The sequence below is a fragment of the Epinephelus moara genome, chromosome 19 (genome assembly GCF_006386435.1).
Source record: "Epinephelus moara isolate mb chromosome 19, YSFRI_EMoa_1.0, whole genome shotgun sequence".
Lineage (NCBI taxonomy): Eukaryota > Metazoa > Chordata > Actinopteri > Perciformes > Serranidae > Epinephelus > Epinephelus moara.
This window is the reverse complement of record NC_065524.1, coordinates 15,282,961-15,306,707: the sequence shown is the minus strand read 5'-3', so window position 1 is coordinate 15,306,707 and position 23,747 is coordinate 15,282,961. Positions and strand designations below refer to the sequence as shown.

At 41.8% G+C, this 23,747-nt stretch overlaps 1 protein-coding gene across 3 annotated transcripts in view; it reads left to right on the top strand.

Moving 5' to 3' along the window:
• The window catches only part of arid4b (AT-rich interaction domain 4B), a 49,582-nt gene that overhangs the window by 12,910 nt on the left and 12,925 nt on the right, over positions 1–23,747 (top strand). For all 3 annotated transcript variants that reach the window (XM_050070995.1, XM_050070993.1, XM_050070996.1), the window contains exons 3-11: positions 4,379–4,489; positions 9,213–9,278; positions 9,584–9,674; positions 11,932–12,011; positions 12,401–12,492; positions 15,413–15,554; positions 16,834–16,913; positions 21,526–21,602; positions 23,546–23,694. In XM_050070995.1, the coding sequence (XP_049926952.1) occupies positions 4,379–4,489; positions 9,213–9,278; positions 9,584–9,674; positions 11,932–12,011; positions 12,401–12,492; positions 15,413–15,554; positions 16,834–16,913; positions 21,526–21,602; positions 23,546–23,694 (888 nt within the window). The remainder of the gene's footprint in view (positions 1–4,378; positions 4,490–9,212; positions 9,279–9,583; positions 9,675–11,931; positions 12,012–12,400; positions 12,493–15,412; positions 15,555–16,833; positions 16,914–21,525; positions 21,603–23,545; positions 23,695–23,747) is intronic.

The following is a 23,747-nucleotide window of genomic DNA, read 5'->3' as shown; positions in this document are numbered from 1 at the left end:
ACTCTTTATTGACGATATACATATTCACAATTCTTTCACACTGCACAGATAACCCCATCAGTCAGAGCTTTGTGTACAAAGTCTTCACAGTACAAGATTAAAAAATAATGGAAATCTATTTTAGGTCAATAGAGCATCTTAACAGCTATTTTACACAAAGCTGGACTGGATTGTTGCTGTTGGCAAGATACAGAACTGCATCTACTTCTGCCCTCTGATATCAGTCGGAGCATCCTAATCGCACGGAAGCCAAACTCTAGTTGTTCTGCATGATAACTTGGCTGAGGGTTAATGTAACACCTGTTAGATTAATGGAAAGTGTTTTCTAGTTCGCCTATCCAGAGATAATCTTCACCTCTACTGATGTCTCATAAATCAGATTATTTTTACGGTTGTGTGGTTTGAGCGTGTGGCCCAAAATTGCTACGTTTTAGTCGTCTGACAGATAAGATAATGTAGAATTTAGCCTCGGGTAACAAATAAATTAAAGAGGGATATGAAACCCTAATGTTCATTTGGATAATTGGACAGGATATTTTTAACCATATTTTTGTTTCACCTGTTACTCTTCTATCAGGTGGGCAACATTTTGCTCATGCATATTCAATTTCACTTAGCATTGTTAGCAGCTCTATGATGACACAGATTAGGGATGTACTGATCATGTGTATGTGACCCTGATACAGATCTGAGTCATTTAATATTGAATAGCTGCCGAGTTCGAATCCTGATTGAATTGTTATATTTTCCTACATAATACAGTACAGCCACTTCTAATGTGGAGCTACATAAATAAATCTAATACACTTATTGTCCATGTTACAGCATGTATTATCCATGCAGAGAGGAGTGTGTGTGTGTAATGGTTGTAGCGGGGAGGTTTGGGCAGCATTTAGATAGCCTCAATCCCCAGCTTGAACAAAATACACAAGTTCAAAAGCAGTATTCAATCAATGCGAGCACTTAAAAGGTGGTGGTGCACCTGCGAAACATTGCTGAAATAGAGGCAAAGCAGCTGTTTTTCTTTGTTGTTTCCCAGAGCTGCTGTGCTCACTTCTGCGGATGAACTCACTCAACGTGGAGCTCCTCTGTAAAAACTGTTGGCTGCTGTATTTTTTTTCATACCACTCAAGGGTTTGCTCGCGTGCCACACGTTAAGGAACAGGTTCAAGTGTTTACACGAAGGTGGCACTGCAGGTCATTTCTTACAGCTGGTGCACCCAGAGAGCCTTGCAGGCAATACAATGGACAAAGGATCAGGATTTATAAAGTTGATTAAAATAAATTACAAAATGCCTCGATGGAAGCAGATCAGTTAACATGCAAACAGTTAAAACAAATTCACAGATGTGGAGTTTTACCATTTCAGTCCTAAAAGAGGTTCAGTCATGGCACAAGCATGTGCTACAGAGGTCTGCAACAGCTGGTTTCAGTGATAAGTTCCTACACCACTGGTGGAGTTTTTAGTCTGTAATGGAAACCCGGACAGTCCTGGCCGTCCTTATGGGAACAATGAACAGATGTTATGAACTTAGAAATATTTAAAGTTACTATTAGAGTTATATCTCGTTAAGTGTGGTTATAAGAAGACACCTCATGGAGTCTTACAGGTAACTAATCTGTAGTATAAAATTGAAAGCAGGGGTAGGCAGTGTCAGTGATGGCCGGGCTGGAGGCAATGTGTATTCTGGTTGTCCATCTGTCCGTGACATTCTTGTGAACAAGATATCTCATTTTTTTCAAATTTGGCACAAACGTCTAGTTGGACTCAAGAATGAACTACTTTGGTGGTTGAAGGTCAGTGTCACTGTAGTCTCGCTCACCAGACCTTTCTCAAGAAAAGAAAGCTGGGCCGACTCTCACTTTAAGATTGGAGAAAAAAATGCCCCGGCTGCTTGTATTTCTTTCAACCAATCACAATAGTTCTGGGTGGTGCCACAGCAACAGTGCGCTTACAAACATATTGCCGGGGGGAAACAGGTTTTGGTGTAACACGCCCACAAAAATATCGCCTACAGGACGCGAACCATGGCAGAAAAATGGCTACAACCCCGCAAGACCAAACACCGCAAAAGTTAGTAAAGGACGTGTTGAAAATGGTTGAAAACTGCTACACAACCGGAGGTGGTAGGGCGGGACTTCAGCGGGTGGCTCGTTCCGCCCAATGAGAGGCTGATCTATGCAGCGAACTTCCACCCACTCAGACTAGTGTCACTGTGACCTTGCGTCCATCTCGTTCTTGGGAATGCGATATCTCAAGAACACCTGGAGGACATTCCTTGAAATTTGGCACAAATGTCAATGCGGACTCAGTGGTGAACTGACTAGAATTGGTGGTCGAGGGTCAAAGGTCAAGGTCACTGTGACCTCACAAAACACGTTTTTGGCCATAACTCATTCATATGCTAATTATGACAACTTTTCACACAGATGACTAAACTTGAGGTCACTATCACTGTGACAACATAATGTTCTGCAAAAACACTTTTCTGGCCATTATCAAACATCACAACTCAAGAACAGAAGGGGAGACATTTGGTCAGATACTGAATTGGTGACACAGATCTTGGGTGCCCACCTAGAGACTGTGCTGATTGTTTAGATTTTCTGTGCTGCTGGGGGGAAGATATTTGTCTGTTTTCAAACTTTAGAAAATCTAGTCCATGACAGGAGACCTTGATTATTCACAGGTGATTTCAGAGAGTTGGCGTTCCTATTGACTGTTCTACAAATGCAGATGTGTGTGCATGTTCCCTCTGTGAAAGCCTGATTCAATGGCAAAAAATCCTACAGAGAAAGTTGCTGTTCTACCATTGGCAACAACTGCCTGGATTGCAGAGCAACATCAAAAGGAAGATGGACTAATCAAAAAGAGAGTCTAAAGGACAGCCTAGTAAAACAAGTGTCAATATGTTTTTTAGAGGTGGAGACAAAATGTTTCTAATAGTTTAGCCTTGTGCTAACCGTAGCCAAGGACTCATGGCTGCGGCTAATTACCAGCTGCGACAACATTGCAACGGCTGGTATTATTTTTTACCCTGTGAGTCTATGTGTGTGTGTGTGTTGTCATAGCAAAACTTTGTCCTGGTGGCATCTATTGTAGCGGGAACTACAACAAAAGCTGTTTTGAGTATTTTGCCAGGTCTTTATATGTCCGTCCGTCTGTGGACACATTTTGTCAACAGTAAACGTTGCAACCTTGCAAGATGCAGTCATAAAACTTTATGACTTTAGTTAAGATCACATTGATGGCCAAGTTTGATGATGGGTGTGGTATGAACGAGGGGTCCAGAGGCAAGTGGTTGGGAAGTAGGGAAGGGAGTTTTCATAGAATTGCCGCCATTTAACGGCAATCGCTATCGAAATGACTGAAATGAATGACTACACTAGTGCCCAGACAGGTTACTGTATGAAAGCGTGTGCATATGCCTGTGCTGCGCCCACCGTGCTGGTGGTAGGGCTTTAGGACAGACAGGGGTTGGCCGTAGAACAGGGGTGTATTCGCAAATTCATTTTTTTCTGCCTTTTCCATAAAACTGCCTACTCCAGCTTTAATATGCATAACTTGTTCGGATAAATGTTTTTTATTCCAGAGTGCTAAATGAACAGACTCATATTTTGATAGCTAACTTAATGTTTTATTATTCGGGAGCTTGTTCATTCCCCTGGGTATTTGTAAACTTCATTCATCCATTAAGAAAATACGATGCGTTTGTGTTTTCAGTGCTGCTACAAAATAAGTAAATTTGTGAGGCGAGGAGTTGATGTTTTCCCCAAGTAACACCGAAGTATAGGCCAAGTTCACATACAGTATGACATGTTTGTGTCCTGTCAGCAGGAAGTGTGCCCCACTTAAGGTCTTCTTCTAGAAAGATATCTATATATACCTTTGTTAGGTTAGATATTTTCTTGAGCCTTAGTGAAACACCCTCGCTAAATCCATCTTTACACGACATGAACCGCAAACATCGGCTGCCCTCATCCTCACACAGAAAGTCTGTTTTCTCTGTGTACCCGACCCTCTGCAAATCTGTTCTTGAGGGGGGAAAAAAGGTTTGATAAACATCCAGTGATGACACAAGATGGTGCTATGTGTTTCGGATAGCTTCTTCTTTGTAGTCATCAAAGCAGTAGTGAAGTGGCCTTTTTGTTTGCTCCCTCAGAGGCTTGTTTTCCAATACCCAGAGCAGATGGTATGTGTTTTCCATGGATGAATCACTGAGCCGGGTGGGTTTTGCGTAGCTGGCCTACACTATGCGAAGCTTGTATGTGTGTCCTCCTGCTTTAGCTGTGAGAATACACCTGTGTCGGTGAGCTATATATGTATATAAAAAGCCTTTGAATTTACCGCTTTCTTCTTTTATTTTTATTTCCACAGACTCTGGAGGAGCCCCCCTACTTGACAGTAGGGACGGATGTGAGTGCCAAGTATCGAGGGGCTTTCTGTGAGGCCAAGATTAAGACTGCCAAGAGGCTAGTGAAGGCCAAGGTAAGTCACATTTCAAAGTGCTCATGATCCAGAATTAAAGATTTATTGCCTGTCGGTGTTGTGTGTGAAGTGTATTGCAGCAGGGCGAGGGGCTCTTGTCTTTATGCGAAGGGGCTACAGTCAGGATCACACAGCTCAGCTTTAATGTGCATCCAGCAGTTACATAGGAGATTTAAACATTTCTTTATAGACTGGCATGTCGGCCGATTCCTAGACTGTGCATTTCAGTTATTTCTTGTCTCAGATGTTGCCAGAAATCCAGCTGTGTTGCTTACATGCCGGAGCTCTACCACCTGCTTTAGGTTGTTAGTACTGCTCATACAGCTGAAACACTGATCAGGGCCCCAGCTGTGACAGACGCAGGGTCTGGCCTAGCCCACCAGGTAGCCATCACGTCCTCAGGCGTCCCTCTCGCCTACTGCTTTCACATTTTGCTGCGGGGGCGGTGTGACTGCTCTCTCCCCATTGGTTTTATGCCTTGCTGATGAAGGCATTGCATGATGCACGTAGTACAGTATCTCATTTCCCCAGTGGGGCTGGAGCATCTGGATAATACAATAGAGACAGATCGCTTGTCTCTGGTTCTGCTGCGAGTGTGTGGGAGAAACAAAGATTGGATGCTGGCTTTTTCACTGTGTCAATGCACTGTAGTTCTCCCTGTTGAGACAAAAGAGCAGCGATGTTCTGTCACTCTGGCACGCCAGCTGAAATCATCCAATGACGTGCCTTTTTGTCTCAGGGACAGAGACGAATAACATGACAAAGTAGACCATGTGATGCTCTTAGTTTAAATATTATGGGATAAAATGAAGCTAATAGGACAGTCTCGGCTCATAAATTAATTACCATACTAATTGGTCGAGTGTGGGGTTTGTTTTTGGGTAGCTGTAATGCGAATGTGAGCTCTGTTACACAAACGGAGAACATGGCAATTATTCAGTGGTTGTTGTGAATCTGAATATTCCACCGTAATGAATTCCTCTTTAGCTCCTTGGTTCATTAATCTCTGTCTGCTTGTTTAACAAAGTCGATGGTGGCAGCATATGGCGCCTGCGTCTTTTGAGTGATTTTAAAACCCAGCGAAAGATCTGTGTGACATTCTTATTTATGATGATGATCCGTACTAGAAGACCTGTAAAAAGTTCAATTAGCACCATGTCAGTATCACTCACTGTGACATGTTCCCCACGCATCTGATCAGTCAGGACTAACCCTATGGCACAGTAACAAGGACTAGATTAACAAAATGAGTGCTGCATGACAGATTCAGTGTTCACAGCACGTCTTTCAGTAGTTTTCCCTCTGGATTTCACTGCAGAATCCAAATAAAAGAATCTCTTAAATGGAAATAGACATCCACTTTTTCATGCTGTCAAAGCATTTGTAGATCAATCATGACACGTTTCTATTCTACACTGTGAATTCTGAATTTGTTAGATTATTACAGATCGAGTATTTAATATTTTCCCACATACTATGGTTCAGAATTTTGAATAAAAAGTGATGGCCTTTCTCTGTTTGCTTTCAAGTAAATAAAGTGAATTTTTTCTGTAGAGCCTCTAATTAGTGGCAGTATCAATGCAAACATGGTCAGCTGAAAGGCGTGTATTGAGAATAAGAGGGGCAGATTTACAAGGACACATATTGCACATGGAGTGAGAAATGTTTGTAGTAGTGTTTGCATTTATTTTATTTACAAGGACAGGGCACTAGGAGTATAGAAAAATATAGATACACTTGAGTGTGGCGATATTATGTTTTGTGATACTGTATCGATTCTCAAAAACACTATCAACTTTTGATTGTTTATATTCGATGTCTCATGGCAGTGATTCAGTGTGTGTTGTGTTGAAACCCCTGACCTCTTCAGTGTTGTAATATATTTTCAGTCATTTGACTTTTCTACTGCAATGTAAAAAACATATTGCTAGCGTCATAGACTGTATATAAAGATGGACAACACGTCTCCACTCTTTCACACTGTACAAAAATGAAGCCAAAATATCCCCGATACTGCTGCTGCCATCTTGCGCTGGTGACCCTATTTGGAGCCAGAGTCTGCGCAGTAGCGATCTCAGTGATATAGAGTTCCCGCCCATATGCCCGTCCAACCGCTCAGGAGCAGTGCCACTGATTGCAAGCACAGGGATTGGCACCCTTAGTTGTTAATCCTGACGTCAACCCCCTTTTTTTAGCATCTAATACCTAATGAAAACTAAATTTATAAGAAAAGCAAACACTTGAACATACATCAGCATGATAAGAACCACCTAAAATGACAGAAACCATCTTTGGAAAAGTAAAATTTTGGCGTGTCCTCTGATCTTTTAGTTTTGCTAATGTTCCTAACATGGACGGGGTGGGGTTTATGACCTATACTGCAGCCAGCCACCAGGGGGCAATCAAGATGTTTTGGCTTCACTTTGGGGGAGCTGTCATGTCATACATCTTTGTTATACAGTCTACGGCTAGCATAAACACAAAGAAAAAAAGATCTATTAAACGGGCAGCGTCATAAAGAGTGTACCACTAGCATTGACAGTTTTCCTAACATTCGATATTTTTTTTTTAATTGCGATTTATTGCAATATAATGAATCCTATCTTCTGTATCATGACTTGGGGTGTAAATCACAAGTTTCGTCGATACGATTTCAATTGGTTCAGGGGCATCCTCTTGTCTGCACCATTGTCTGCCTGGCGCTCGGTAACGAGCACTGTTTGAATGTTTAAGATGTAGGTGTGCTCGAATGTAAATGGTGACACAGACATGCCATTGGAATTTCAAAGTAAGGGCGTATCTTAAAGATGACGATAAGCGTCGTTTTCACTTTGCATCGGTGACATTGGATTGTTGATCATTGAATTAATATATAGATCCAGATCGCTGTATTGCTACACCCCTACATGGTATGTATCGCTATATTCTTGCCAATACACAGCCTGATAAGGTACATTCGATGATAACTGAACCACTTTTATTGAAGTGGCAAGTGTTTAACTGGTGTCCCTTGGCCAAAAGCTAAATCGTCCATTGAAGTAACAGAAGTACTCAACATGTAAAAACAGAACAGAAAAGGTTTTTTATTATGACAAGACGAGCGGAAAGGAGAGATGGTGTGGAGACAAATAAGGGAAACAACTGGAGCCCCTGTTAAATTTTTATCCAAGCTGTCACACAGAAACAGTCGGTGCTTGTTGTTCGCAGGATTCGTGTCCTTTTGCCGTTTGCATTTTCAAATTGGAAAAATGTTCCCTGACCATTTTGATTTTATTACTGTGAAATGTCCTGCTGCTCAGTAACATTTTTAGGATTATTGGAAGAAAGAATCTTGTAAAAAAAAAATAAAAAAATTGGCCTGCGAGCTCCCAACAAAACCTAATCACTTCACATCAATTTGCCAGAGGCTCTGTTTTATCAGAAAAATGTTTCATATCTTATTTCAATATTTGTTGCTGAGTCTAAGTGGTTGTACGGTTTGTGTGTACAGTTACAAACTTCTATTGAATTGTGCTGCAGGACCCAGGCTCACAGTTAGGAGGTTGTCAGGATGACCGAGTGTTATTAACGCTCTCTCGCTGAGATTTTGGACAGCGAGAGTCATCCTCCCCTTGTCTGTGGAGAGCAGAGCCCCCTGCTCATCCCTGTGAAGAAAGGGAGTCCTTTATTCCACCGGGCAGGAATGTTATTATCTCCGTAACTGATGAAATGCTGCCTTGGGAAGCTTTTTATTCCTTCCTCTTCCATCCTATTTTATGACCTAACAATTTAACAGCATCTTACAGTATGTATTCCTGTCATTCATTGTCTTGACTCTGCCTTCACAGCGAGACTTTGATTGCTGCTTCTGCTGTTGTTCTATTTGAAACCGACTCGAGAGAGCATTGTCTGTATTCGCTACCTGCAGGCTTGTTTTCTGAGACGGGGTGCTTAACATCTTTTTCTGCCCTCGTGTGGCGGCTGCTTCTAAACTAAATCACAGTCAATAAAAGTGAGGCCAGTTTTCCATTATAATTATGTTACTATTTTACTAGCTGGTGCTCTCAAAAATTACTTTAATTTCCCTCAGGAAAGAGCGAAGGAAGCACATGAGTGTATTGATATATCAAGTAGGGAGGGGCATTTGTAATACTAAACAGATTCTGTGCCTCTGGCTGCTTCGACACTTTTCGCACATGCTCTTTGGAAAATATGTGACAGTAAATGGCCGCATGTGTGCGTGCGCCTGCCTTGTGGTCTTTTCTGTCACTCGGTGTTGCCAGGTCGCCATGCAGATGCAAGATTACCACAGCATGATCAGATTATGATCTACTGTGGCTCACTTAGGGGAGGCTGCAGTTGCAGAGAGGGGAGGGGGGTGGGGGGTAGGTTAGCCATAACAATCGCAACAGAAATGCACCACAGTTGGCGCCAACAGATGCGGCGCTTTTGCCAGTTGGGGGGGTCAGTCACACAACGGTGCCAGAAATGAGCCATAGCATTAAATATTCCCACACGTGCTGCTTGCCTAATGACACCAGGAAGCTACAAGCAGCCAACTATCGTGTGAAAGAGTCCATAATTGTTATCAGTGTATCTCCGCTATAAAGTCCAGCAGTGTTAGCAGGGACGAGCTGCCTCTGAAGTGGAGGATTGATGTGGCCCAGTCAGGCCTTTTGGGAATTGTTTGTTTATCACCGTTACTGATTCTCCTCCTCTGTTGCCCCCCCCCCCCCCCCCCCAGGTGACCTTTAAACCAGATCTGTCCACAGCGGAGGTTCATGATGAAAACATCAAAGGACCTCTAAAGGTAAGGCAGGAAAGATGGAGGAGCCCCACAGTCAGCTGGAACATTGTCACAGCACACATATTGTCGTTAATTACCCTTGGGTGCTTCAGTTTGGTCTTTTTTGGCTCGGACTGTAAGACAACACTGACTGTAGAAAAAAGCACAAGAGAATTGGTCAATGAAGCGTTCGCTCTGCAATTTAATTCCAGTTGATTATGATTCTTGTAGAAGCATTATGGCTGTCTCATTACTTTAAAACACATCGTTAGATTCATCATTAGCAGCACATTAGGATGCCAAATAACAGCAGTGTGTCCGTCCCACAGGTGGGTGCTGTTGTAGAGGTGAAGAATCAGGATGGAGTTTACCAGGAGGCCACAATCAATAAGCTGACCGATGCTAGTATATATACTGTTGGTAAGTCAATAACAAACTGTTCACCTCCTCTTGTACTCTCCCTACAGCTAGCTTGTAAGAAAAACAACATGTTTGTGTATGGTAGAAATTCCAAAGGGGTTTTCAGGGTTTGTATTTACCTTTGCCAGAGCATCGTACTGAAAGTTGTCATAAGAAGCACCTTCAATTGATTGCTAAGAAAAGGTGAAGAATTGAGTGATTTCTCACAGTGCAGCAGGAAAGTTGCTGTGCCTTACATACTCGGAGTGTTCATCTCTCCATCACTGTTGTTTGTGTTATTATTAAAATGTCCAGTAAAACTCAAAGTAACTTGAGGCCAAACTAAAAATACTTCATATTGCTAAATGAAAATATTCCAAAAATATTCTGAAGCAGCAATTAATATGGTAGTAAATCATTGAGAAGTAAAAAGAACAAATGATGAGATGGACAACGATTTTTGGAGAATTTTACTTTAGTCATCGGTAGCTTTAGATACAGATTGAGCAAGGCTATACTACGCTGAGTCAACACTGAAATATTATACAATTGGGGTGCACCGATTCAACGGCTGAACATGTGTATTCGCCTTGTGGATTGCCAACGGCATATCAGCAAAAAAGATAACATTAACTGATGGTAGTGGTAGATGTTTTTCACTATAGATGCTACTGATATGCCTTATTTTTTCCCTAATAATGTTGTGAACAACAACCATGTGTTTAAATCAACAGGAAGACTGGTAGTTAACATTAGCTGTTAGCAGCTGGTAGCCAGAACAAACAGCTAATGGATGTTGCCTTGAGTTAAATCGTGATGCATTCAAGCTCTATTCAGTAAAAATGAGTATTGGGCAAAGGTTAATTATTCAAGTGTAATTTTGTAAAATTTAGTTTTGGGTGAGAAACTTCTATAAAAACAGTTGTTTGAAGAAAGTTGTTGTTTCCACAGCAATATGAAACAAATATTAGAGCAACAGTTATGATAAATTATATACACTAAAAAGGCTTTTGAAGCAGTAAAGATGTTTTTCAGGTTGTTTCATAAATTTGTATGATTGAATTTGTGCTCATTAAAAGGTAATGTTACAAAGCATTGAGTGACTTCAAACAAGTTCAGTTATTTTTTGTAATATAGATGTTTTTTTTCCCGTGGCACAAAAGGGGGAATAAATAACAACACAACAACAAAAACATCAGTATCAACTATGGGCCAAGTTGTTTTTTAAACATTGGTATCGGCCCAGAATCCTTATCATACCACATCATTTATTAAGTATGCTCTTCTGGTAAATGCTGCATATAGGGCTGCAGATGTAGATAACTTTCTTATTGATTAATCTGCTGACTTTGTTTTTTGCAATTAAGAGACTAATTGTTTGGTCTATAACATGTGAAAAAGAAAAGTTCCAGAGCCAAAGGTGACATCCTCAAATTAGTTTTAGTTCTGTCTGACCGGCAGTCCAAAACCAAAAGATATTGAATTTACCATTAAAGAAAATGGAGAAAAGCAGTAAATTGTCATATTTGAGAAACTGGACCCAGAAAATCTCTTGAAACTTTTCATGCAATTTGTAAGTGCGTACCTTTGCAGAGTACACAGCGGCAGTGTTGGATAATCCAAAGTATACAGAGTATAGACTGCTGCTCAGATCTGTAGTCTCTCAGCAGCTGCACGTCACTTGAGAGTGCCCATGGGGGTTTTCCCTATCTAGAAACACTCGTCTTGGCACATTTTCATTCTTTTCATTCATCAACAAAAACATGAGTCACTGTTGAAGTTACCTCGAGTGTTTTCCCCCTCATTGTTGTCGCCAAGTAAATTTGAGCGAGCGATGAATAATGGAATTTAATGATTTACACATCTGGGTTTATCTCTGGGAGTGCTGGGGCTGTTGGAAATGAAAGGAAGGCTCCTTGAGTTCTTTAATATGACATATATTATGCATGCTTATTGTAAAAGTTGGTCTGTGGAGATTAGATATCAGTTAATGCATAAATAAAATCAGTAAATCCTCAGACACTTCCCCACGTCTCTTTTATTTTAGCATTTACTCCACTCTGTCTCACAGAGAGTCCTTGAAGCTGTAATAAAGCTGCGAGCTGAAAGCGCCTCTATCGCTCTGTCTAAGCATCATTTGTTTTTAACGTATCGTAAATCAAGTAGGCATTTTGCAACCAAGACGGGAGTTTGTTTGTGCTTAAGTGTATGTTTGTGTGTGTTGGTGGACTCTCGGCCCACATACAGCAGCCTAATAGTTTGACTCTCATCTCTGCAGTGTTCGACGATGGCGATGAGAAGACCCTGAGGCGTTCCTCTCTCTGCCTGAAAGGAGCGCGTCACTTTGCAGAGAGCGAGGCAAGTATTGTGCTGTCCTGCAGTTTTAGACCAACCTCATCTCTCCGCTTTCCAGGGAAGCAAAGCTCATTTTATAGTTTTCGACTTCTTTTAATTTTATTTAGTCACCAACAGTCTCACATCCCTACTCACGGTGCTCAAATTAAAACGCTGCTTATGAATAGTCCCACATTGGCATTTAGAGGTTCAGCTGCGATATATTTCCAGGAAACTAATATCACGGCAGAGTTGCCAGATGTAAAGCGCTGGGTAAATCCCTCCTTTTTCTAACTGATGAAATACCGCGAAGAGAATTTCTTCCAGGTGAACAAGATGAATCTTTACTCTTCCAATTTAGTGTCTGACAAGGTGACACTGAGGCTCTTTGCTGTTGTTTGTCTCCCCCGCAGACACTCGACAGACTCCCACTCACCAACCCTGAGCACTTTGGCACGCCTGTCATCGGCAAGAAGGGCAACCGCGGCAGACGGTCAAACCCGATGTGAGTATCACCCTCTGTCTCTGTACATCCCGCAGGTCTCATATCAGACTTCATATATCAGAGGTCTGTGATGCTGGTGGGGAGGGATGCTCTGTAGCAATCCACAGTCATCAGTAACAGGCCTCCCCCGTCTAAGTATGCTGACAGCAGTTGAAATGAAAGATTTACTCTCATCTCCATCCCCTCATAAACAGCACCGGAGGCCTGGAAGTAGAGAGCCTACTCGCCTCCTCCAGCTCCTTAATCACGCCGGGCTCCTGTGTGTGCATGCATACTAGAGAGGCAGCATTAGCACGGCATGGTCCTGCTAAATATCATCGTTTTCCCCCTCCTTTGACTCAAATGTTCCAGTGGGTGTTTTATGCTCTGATGTGCCTACTCCTGTGAGACTGCAGAGTTTTCATCTGGGAATAGGAACTGCTGAGGGCTTTTTGGCGCTGGATATAATTGTGGCTCCTCTCTGTTATAAAGAGGACACTCTGCTACATAATCTCATTCTCTGACACCCCTCGCTAATGGCACTCAGAGAAAAGTCAATATTACTCTAAACATTGATGCAATATTGACTTGGAAATGTCCCAGCTGCGCATTAGCACCTTGGACCTGTTTTCTTCCTGAGCGCTAATAGTGTCTTAATTCTTGAATTACAAGGACTGACGATGCAGTGGAGATTAAGATTTAGAATATGACAGCTATATTGTGTGTTTTATGAGATCATTTCTTGCTCTGTTAATGGATAACTTTTGGGACATAACGCTTATTCACATTCTTGCTGGGAGTTAGACGAGAAGATTGATACTTCTCTCATGTGTGTTCGCTAGTTTAGCATTAACACAAAATAAACAGAGTGGAAAAACCCACTGACTGTCACCTCTAAATCTCATCATTTAGCGGGCTATATCTTGTTTGTTTAACCAAGAGGCTTCCAGGGAAGTGCATAAAGTTACTGCGGGAAGTTAATGCTTCCAGGCAGGAAATAGTCTGGTGGATAACCCCCAGTAGAGCCACAATGTGCCGTTTGTACACTTCAGCACATGAGATTTAATGTGTTAATTAGTGAGCTTTAAAGGTGCTTGATTTAGTTGCCTTTGGATGGAGCTAGGTTAGCTGTTTGCTCCTGTTTCTAGTCTCTGTGCTAAGCTAAGCTAACGGCTAATGGTGTGGATTGGCTCTGACTTCATCCGAGTCTGTGTTTTTGCATAAATCATCTAGCCACCATCCACCCAACTTGCACCCACATGGACATTTTACACCCCTTCTACCAGTCTGTAGGCTATATTGCTTGGCGCCTTTCAGTCAGTGTAAACATTTCCTAGTGTGCAGTGATGTAGCTGCAGCAAGTATTGTGGGACGTTTAAGAAGCAAACTAAAAACTGTGGTTACAAACTTGACGGAGGAAACTGAACTGAACTCTTAGCTTCTGTAACGATCAATAAAGTTAAGCTGCAGTTCTCCACCATAATTGCTATAGATTCTCTCTGAATGTGTACGCACTTATGGTTTCTGCTGCAATGATCGCTGCACGTATTTAATAAAAGTATCATTAATAAGTGTGACTATGAAGTGTGTAACGTATTACACTGAAGTAGGCCCCTATTAATCAGAATGTTCATTTTTGTGACTCGATATGCTCATTAATATAATTACAATCCCCACATCACTAACGTACAGACACATCCGAGACAGACACAACCCGATGTTTAAAAAAACAAAGCGTAATACCATTTGCTGGAAAAAAAAAACACTAATGCAAAGAATTGCAAAACGTTTCTGCTTAAGAGCTCAGTTGCTAAAAAATAATCTTACCTAACATATCAAGTTGGTTTCGATCTCACACCCCCTTGACTTTAGTGCAAATTACTAGAGTGATTTCATTGGCCGATGGGCTCAGCTGGCTTCAACGCTGATTTAAAATCCTAAATTGGCTGAAAAAAAAACCCCAACCAGGGCTGACAAGTGCCAATGGTGTGAGACACACCATAAAAACTAGGGCAATGCTGACGTCAGCTTAGTGTGTCAGGGCTAAGAGTAACTGTCAAACCTTCTTCACTACCGTAGTCATTGTATGTGGATCAAAATCTTTCCTACATGAATGGTAGTCTCTCCCTCATTGAATGGCCAGAGTGCTTTGTTTATGACTTTGATTCACAGCTTAGTTGTTGTAGTAGTAGTAGCAGACCGGCTGATTTACTGCTCTTGAGTCGTGCCAAACAGTGTGTGTGTGTGTGTGTGTGTGTGTGTGTGTGTGTGTGTGTGTGTGTGTGTGTCTGTGTGTGTCTGTGTGTGTCTGTGTGTGTCTGTGTGTGTATATGTACATAGAGTTGTGCTCGGAGCAGACCTAGTGAGGCATAAAAAGAGGATGGAGGATCTGTTTGCCTGCTGGTGCTGCTTGCACAATCACTCAGAGACATGGCTGCTTGTCTGCCGGCCGCAGCCGGAGCGTCAGGATGACTGTCAGACAGCAGAGAATGAGCCGGCTCGTCAGTACACTGATCCTAATGAGTGGGCTCATCAGTAGAGCTGGCCTTATGTTTTGCTGTGCTACATAATGATAAGACTGGACAGGTTTTGTTGTGCTGTGGATTGTTAGCAGGAGACTTTTTGATGTTAAATGAAAAGACGATCGGTTAGCAGAATTGAGCGAGACCAGGGCACGCAATGTTATTTTCCTAACCTGTTTATATATAGTATGGATTCAATATGAAATGCCAATGTCTTTGCAGCTCTGTTTATTTATTTTTATCCAGCAGTGCTACACTTTTGTGGAGAGTGGAGATAAGTTGACAGCACTTTTCTAGATCAAATGTCAACACTTTACCAGATGAGATGAATTTAAAATAGTGTATGTATGAACATCCACATGCTCACCGTACCTCTCTAAACTGCAGTCTGTTGAGTCAAATATCCTTTCCTCCCACAGTCAAGAAGAGGAATTGTCTTCATCCTCCAGCGAAGAAGAGGAGAGCGACCAGCGGCAGAATGAGGATCTGTTCGGCAAAGTGGTCTGCGTGGAGGGGGTCGCCACCGGGGACAAAAAGAAGACCACGTGGTATCCAGCTCTGGTGAGCTCATAGTTTTCCTTCCTTCACTGATCTCTGCTCCATCTCTGTGAGAAAACAGGGACCGCTGCTGCTGCTGCTTCTGGTCTTCCATTACACTCACAGCATTGTGCCAGTTCATCTAAATGCTTGCTTATGTAACCTCAGCCCTCAGCAGGGTTATCTTATTGCGTTATAATTCACCCACCATGAAATGATGGAAATATGCATGTTGTTGCAGCTGATTTCTCATAATGAGACTGACTTTTTTTTGCAGTAGCTGCCTGTCATCTTTAGTTTTGAGGAATTCCAGAAAGCACAACTCTTATTTTGGAAGAAAAAGATTTGGCTTGTTCTCCCCAATGCGTGCAGAATAAACACTGGTCTGATGTTTTCACTATTTTCCAATCCATTGGTTTCCACCCACCCTTAACTCTCAGCCACCGTTAGCACGCTATGAAATGGTGACAGGCGTTGTTTGTTTATGTAAGTGTTACAAGTAGAACTGGGAGAATGGGAGAGGGTGGGGAAAGCTGTCCCTTTAACTGTGTAGTCAGCAGGGCCCCGCCTCCAGGGTTTGTTGTTCTTGGCTTGCTGTTGACTGAGCTCCATGCCGCCTCCCTGTGACGGCCCAGAGAAGTGCATCACACAGTAGCTTATCATTGTTTACACTGGGACGGTACGGCAGAGGGGTGGAGTAGTACACTGGTAGATGTCTTAGGCAACAAATGATACATGGATGTTACAAACAGTGTGCTCTCCTGTGGCTTGGTAAAATAAAACTGGTCTCCACGTTTGCAGCAGAAGTGTCACAGAGGGAAATGGCATCACACAGCTAACGTGAGTCATAGTGTTCATGTAAAAGCATCCACCCTGCTGGCGTGTGTGTGTGTGCTGTACATACACAGAGAGCAGGAGCAAGCAGGAAGAATCCTGGCGGAAATCAAATCTCCATAATGGCAGTGCTGCCTCCTGTAGGTTAGACCCTGGCATAGGAACAACTCCCACTGTTGTGCTCCTCAACTCCAGTAAACAGCAGCAGCACATGCTGCGAGTGGGTGCGCACGCCTTACACATCGCTCTTCATCCCACTCGCTTGTTTGTCTTTGTTTTGCAGACAGCATATCTTGTAATGCATCAGCATGGCCTTTTGCTGAAACGACTTTAGTCATTTACTCATACGCTGGCACCCCCCTCCCTTCCTCTACTCTACTGTCTCACACACACACACACACACACACACACACACACACAGTACCACCTCATCTGACCTCTTGACTGTCTCTTGTTTCTGTGCAACAAGGTCATCTCCCCAGACTGCCATGAAGACGTGACTGTGAAGAAGGACAACATCTTCGTCCGCTCTTTCAAGGATGGAAAATTGTGAGTCATCACTAATGAAAACTGAAAACCACATTTGCACCATGTGTGAAGCACGGCTGCAGCGGTGATAATCTGTAGATTTTTTTTTTACCGTAACATCATCAGTTAAAGGTCCAGTGTGTTGGATTTAGGGGGATATATTGGCAGAAATTAGATAATATAAAAAGTGTGTTTTCTTTAGTGTATAATCACCTGAAAATAAAAATCATCATGATTTTGTTAAATTAGATTTAGCCAGTTATATCTACATAGGGAGCGGGTCCTTGTGCACAGAGTCAGCCATGTTGCACCAGCATGTGTCTTCAGTAGGTGGCTCCAGATAGGCTCATTCATGTTTTTGCATCGGCCACTATAGTTAGTTCCCCCTCCGTGATGAGCAACATCCGAAAAACAGACATTTTTTTTTACGTGAAACTGCTTTAGTCAGTGTTATACGGTTTATAATGGGTCCATAATGTTCATTATGGAGAGGAAGAGACCTCTGCTGATTTTTCCACTCCTGGTACAAACCTATTGAACATCTGAATCCTAAGTAATCAGAGAAACAGTGAGCTCACATTAGCATGTGGTGGGCTAGCAGCCCCTCTCCGAACATGCCAAACACTTTCAGTGAAAAGGCTTTATTCAGTGTTTTAACCAGTTTTCATCACCTGGACTGTTTGTTTTAAAGAGGAGGCGAGCTCTACAGGAATTAACTAATTATGTAATGAATAAAAAGTAAGCATTGCACAAAGTTAATCCTTAGCATTGTTTACTGATTAGCCAAAAGAACGAAGGCGTATTCACCTCACATTAAACTTAGCAGTTCTTTGAGGAGCTGTGGCAGGTAAATGATTGGCATTGTAACTTGATAAATTATCCAAATAGCTCTTGATTAATTTTCTTTAAGTCAATTAATCAACCAATCATCCAGCATTAGTGTAAAACATCTCCAACAGGAGTCTTTGAATAAGTGTTGTAATGATATATATGTGCAGTGAACCTTTGCAAAAAAGAAGCACTGCTTTGTACATTGACAGAGGCAGTGCTTGCACATTGTAAGATATGGCTGCGCAGTAGAATAGTATTTGCAAATATTGTGCTACTTTTCCTGCCTTTTATATATTTATTGTAATGTGATATGAACTCCCCACTCATGACAAATTTCTGTATTATCACATTATTTGAAGGAGCTCTGTTTGATGACACCTCCACATCTTAACTAATTAATTATGCATTTGTTTGTAGCTTTAAAAGAATATCACCTCAGATCTTCCAACAAGAGTTCAGATGCAGTGTGTCTTCCCTGGTTGTGTTATTTTATTTGTCCTCAGGCTGTAAGTTACTGGTGAGCTAAGGTAGTGTAGCTTCCCTGCAGCCTGCCCTCGGCATGGAACCACACAGCCAGATTGTTTTGTCTGTGGCAGAGAGAGGAATAAGTCCTGTCAGGAGTCTGCACTCAGCTGGTGGTTTGTAACTGCAGTCTCTCTGTATGTGGGTAGACACATAGCCCACACTCCATATAAATTAATCTGGCGTTTGCTCACTGTTTCAAAGTGTAGTTTTCTGTCTGTTTGAATTCTACTGATGATGGAGCAGCCTTGAGTCTGCATTCCTTAATAGACCGTCTGCGTAACTCGTCGGTGTGACCCTTAATCTGCAGCTAAACACACATTTGCAGCATGGGGAGTGGGAAAAGTGGCTCTTATCGCTTGTTTTGTGGCTAATAGTCAGGTGAGGGGTTGAGCCGATGAGAGGGATAAGATAAGATAAGGAGATGATAAATCAGCGAAGAACTGGAAGTCATACACCTGTGAAGTATTTCCTCTGTGAACATGTGCACCCTGTGAGGGCTTTTGTTGCAAATTAAATCGCACTGTAGCGGTTTTCCTTTCTGTTTTGTAGCAATTTGTGAAATCAGCACAGTGTGTCCACAGGTAGGCGCAACAAATAATAATGTAAGAAGTCGGAAAATCTATAACGTCGTTAATGAGATTTCCCTCCAATCCTTTTGCTTTTTATGCGGATGGAATAACAAAGCTGAGAAGTGCATATGGTTACTGTTATTCATCATGTGTGATGTGATGTGATGTGATGTAGCAGTCTGATCCTGTCTCTTTATGTTGTGCTACTGTTTGATCTATCACAGGTTTTGCAAGTTTGTACATTTTCTAAGAGAGAACAAAGCTTTTTTTTAACAGAGCTGACCACATTTAACCATTGCTGAGATATATTGTGAAAATATTCACATGCATCAACACCAGTTTCAGACTGTCTGTTCTTCAGCAATGCTACAGCTGCTACAGCGCTGCACCATTTCCTTTAGCTCCTCTTGTCATTGTTTGTTATTCTACATTTTATCATTTATGTCAGCCTCTGTTCATCTATTATCACAGAGTTATTTTAACGTGCCGCTCTCTGTGGGATTTGCTGTTTGAAGAGGGGTCACATCCATAAGCCGCGTGACCTTTTCCCCGCACAGCGCCGGGGTCAGAGTGTTCACTTTCCTCTGCAGACTTTGGTATTGTTAGTGATAACCATTCAGCGTTGCCTTTCAAAAACAATGGCTGTGGAAACTCTTTTTTTTTTTTTTTTTAGGGAAAGCAAGGTCACATCCAGAGGGGAGACGGGAGTTTTCAGGAAGTGGTTATTCTTATTTAGTTAGATCTGGTCACCATGGTAACAATGGAAACAGTAGCCGTTTCTATTTTGTCCTGGTTTGGCCGACTGACAAACTTGTCTGTGTTATTGCTGTACACAGAAAAGGACAGTTTGATCACTGTAAGTTTTCAACTAAGACTCACAATTGTTTAAACAATACTAGGACATTTACTAGAATATATAATATATTCTGAAGTATATTATTCTTACTTTATATCCTGTTATATGTTTTGAAATGAAATACACTAGTCTCACCTGATTTAATAAAGGCCATACAAATCACATGAAGAGGAAGCTGGTCTAGAGGTGTAAACTGTAAATATGTAAACCGTAGCATATATGTGGAAACTACAGCTCATTTAGTTCAGCAAATTCAATAATTAGCTTACTCAATAGTAGCCAGTTAGCAGTGACCTAAGGCTGTTTCAGCTTTATTGGGATGACAACACCAGATTTGTAATGATTAATCAACTAAAGGGTTAAGTTTGTTCAAGATGAGTTTCTGCAGCACTCTATATTTTTAGTGTAGCCTGACTCTCTCTTTTTGCCTTTAATAATAGGTCAGTATTATTTAAGCCTGACAGGGATAAAGGGACGGGACAACATGTAGCAGAGGGCCACGGGCTTGAATCAAACCCGCACACGCTGCAGCAAGGATACTGCCTTCTATACATGGGAAGCCTGCTCTACCTGATGAGCTACTGGACGCCCCCTAATATTTTATCTAATTTAATTTATCCGTCTTTTAATTTATTTTTGTTAAAATGAGATGTGTGAAAGTCCACATTTCTGATGTTTCAAATCTTTAAACAGAATGCTGTCTTTTAACTTCATATTTGCACTTAGCTTTTGGCAAAATGTAGTTTAACCTAACTCACTCTAATAACCACATTCCTACATAAAGCTTACCTCTGCAACCACATATGCACTTTCCTTTATACTTAGCTGCATGCTTGGATAAGAAACATATGTTATTTTACAAACAATGACTCAAACTTAAGTGTCTGATACCTGTAGACATCCTGTCTATGGATGGTAATGTCGGTCAGTCAGTTGATCCACCACTTTGGCCCATACTGACATCTCTAACCAACATTAATTGTCATAATATTTCACACAGGCATTCATGGTCCCCAGAAGATTAATCTTAATGACTTTGGTGATTATTTAATAAGTAGATGTTAGCATGCTGACACGCTAACCTAAGTTGGTGAACATGGTAAACACTACACCTGCTAAACATCAGCATGTTGTCATTGTTAGTGTGCCTTGTTGTTAGCATGTAGCTCAAAGCACAGCTGTGTCTATAAGTGCAGCCTCACAAAGCTGCCATGGCTGCAGACTTTTTTTGCTCGTCTCAATGAAGAATAATCTTTGCACATTTCCACACAGAAAGGTCCGTGGGTGAACTTTCACAGCATACCCAATACAATTTTTCTAAAGCAAAGATTATCTGTATGAAATGTCATTGAACCAAGGTGTTTTCTGTGAGCTCTTTTAGCTGCAATATACTTTTTTTTTTTTAAATCACTCCATGACAAATCTAGTCATTGGATCGGCTCAGCTGTTTACAGATACCACAGCAAATCGTCTCTTTGGCACACTCGCCAAGCCTCTGACTGCGTTCAGCTTACAAGCTCCACTGATCCATCTATCTGCCAAATCATCAACACTTTGCCCAGCTGCTGTAGGGATGTTGTAAGGAAGTAGGCTGTGAATGCAGGCATGTCTGCCCAGGTTTTAAGGTTGTTATTGCTGCTGTAAGATTAAAAACTCCCCCTGCCAGTGTTTTAATTAACAAGGGTCGTTTTTATAGTCATACATTTGTTTTGGGAAAACAAGCTTATATTTTGGTTGGCTCACTACGTACTCGGTTGGCGTCACACTAAAGCGCTGAACCTTGATGTACTAGCACTGAGTACTGTACGTCGCCTCTGTGGCACATATTAATCAGAGTTTCTTTGTTTGGCAGTTACACGGTGCTGCGGAAGGACGTGCGCGAGATGAATGGCGACTGTCCTCCAAAAGCCGACGCAGCGCTCAAACCAGGTGAGTTAAAACTACAGTACTGGTGCATAGCACATACCCAGTCACCGACATCTGTGGGCTGGTCTGTGTTGACACACTTGGCAGAAAAATGCTCGAAGAGTAAGTCACAGGGAGACAGACTGAGGAAGAGAAGTTTTGTTTTGGTTCTGGGGAATGCAGCGGCTGAGAGCTCCTGTCAACTGTCGAGTCTATTTTTATTTGAAGTCCTCACCAGGCTTTTTATATAGTGCCCCCGTTTTTCTGCTGCAGAGCTCTCACTCTCTCATAATTACAGTTAGGCAGCAGCTTTGTATTATCCCAGTCTTGGTATTCACAGGTGGTTGACTCACAACTGTGATATTTTCCGCATTACAAACGCGTAAGACAAGCATCTGCCAAGGTGGTTAGATGCTACTTAAAGCCACCTGTGACATTGTGGCTGAACGTGCCGGCTGCTCTGCGTCACTGCAAACACTCCTGACAGATTTTCATGCTGCTTTTCTTTCATGGCTGCTTTCTCTCATGTTTATGTCAAGATGTATTCCTATACTGTCCTATTTTTGTATATGGGTGTATTATTTTAGGATGGCAATAACTCTTTTATAAACTTTCTTTTTTTTTTTAGCTTTTGTAAACCAGTATCGGTTGTCAGTTACAGTTTTATGTCTGAAGATGCTCTGGTTTCCCGCAGTAAAAGTCTCAAGGCAAATTTTTTTTTTCTTTCCCATAATCCAAAAACACAGTATTCCTTCTAAGGTGTTTACATGGCTTAAATAAATATTCCACTCATATTCATGTTTACATGCGGCCGTGCATACTTTAGTAAACGTGCCCTAACATGTCGTTTATCACATCAAAATATGGCAAAGTGGAACGGCAGGAGCAGCTTGTGTGATTTTGTTTCTTTGCGTCAAAATGGGATTTTTTTCCGGAGTTTTCCAGAAGTGGCGGACTTGTTCTGCCTTGCTAACACAGGCTTCCTCTTTTTCATTCCTTCAACCTCCTTCTTGGAGGGGTAGGCGTCGGGATATTTGGCGATTCAGATAAAATCAAATATCACAGTATTTTTTACCAAATACCTTGATGTCTTTTTGCAACGACATTGTTTCACAAAATACTTTCACAATGAGATTTTTTTGTAAATGATCTTCATTATTAATAAAGACATAATGACCAAGTAGGTAAAGGCAAATAATAGAACAGTCTGCTAAGTTCAGAAAATTACATCGCTTCACTGGTAGCAGCCTTTAAAACCGAGAAAAGACGACACTTATGATATTACGATATAGAAAAACCTATGACAATACCTAGTCACTCGATATCAATATAATACACTTAGTGCATATCCAAAACCTGTTGATATCCAGGTCTTTTGCAGTGTTTTAAAGTAGATGTGTTTTTCCGTCCAACCAAAAATGTGGGCTTGTCCTTTTGGGCATGTATTTCTGCATCAGCCTTGCAAACTGTTGGCAAGTTGGTTTGTGTACAACGCATCCATGACAACACAGAGCTGACTGTAGACAGGCAACAGGCTGTGTGTCGCAAACTGTTAAAAACACCAATTCAGCTGCATGTTCCGAATGCACTGTAAACAAGTCCAAAGAATTCTGGAAGAACTGGCATATCCCACGTTTTCATTAGGAAAAACTGCATTAGGAATGAGGGCTAATTCGGAATATTCCAAGGGAATATGCTGTTTACATGACCCGTATCATATTCGGAATAATAATGGAAGAAATAATGGAAGTAGTGAAGCAATCACTATTTGATTGCTTCACTACTGGGCTTACACCTGCACACCCAGCATCCTCAAACCCTCCAAACACCCTGTGACAGATGTTATGAGGTTTAAATCAAAGAAGGTTCGTCTTACATTTAAAATATGGCCTCATGTTCTACTAAATTATGTATATATATGTCAGGTGTGGTTAATATGCAATATTATTCGTGTGTGTGTTTGACAGCACTGGACGCCGCCTTGGAGTTCCTGCAGCAGTTTGTCGTGCCCAGCACCTGGAAGACAGAAGTGAAAGAAGAAAGTTCCAGCAGCGAGGATGAGGAGGAAGAGGAAGAGGGAGAGCAGGAGGAGGACGCCAGTGGCGAAGAGGAGGAGGTAGAGGCAGAAGCCCTCACATGCTCTCATGCCCACAACCTCCCAGGTAAAAC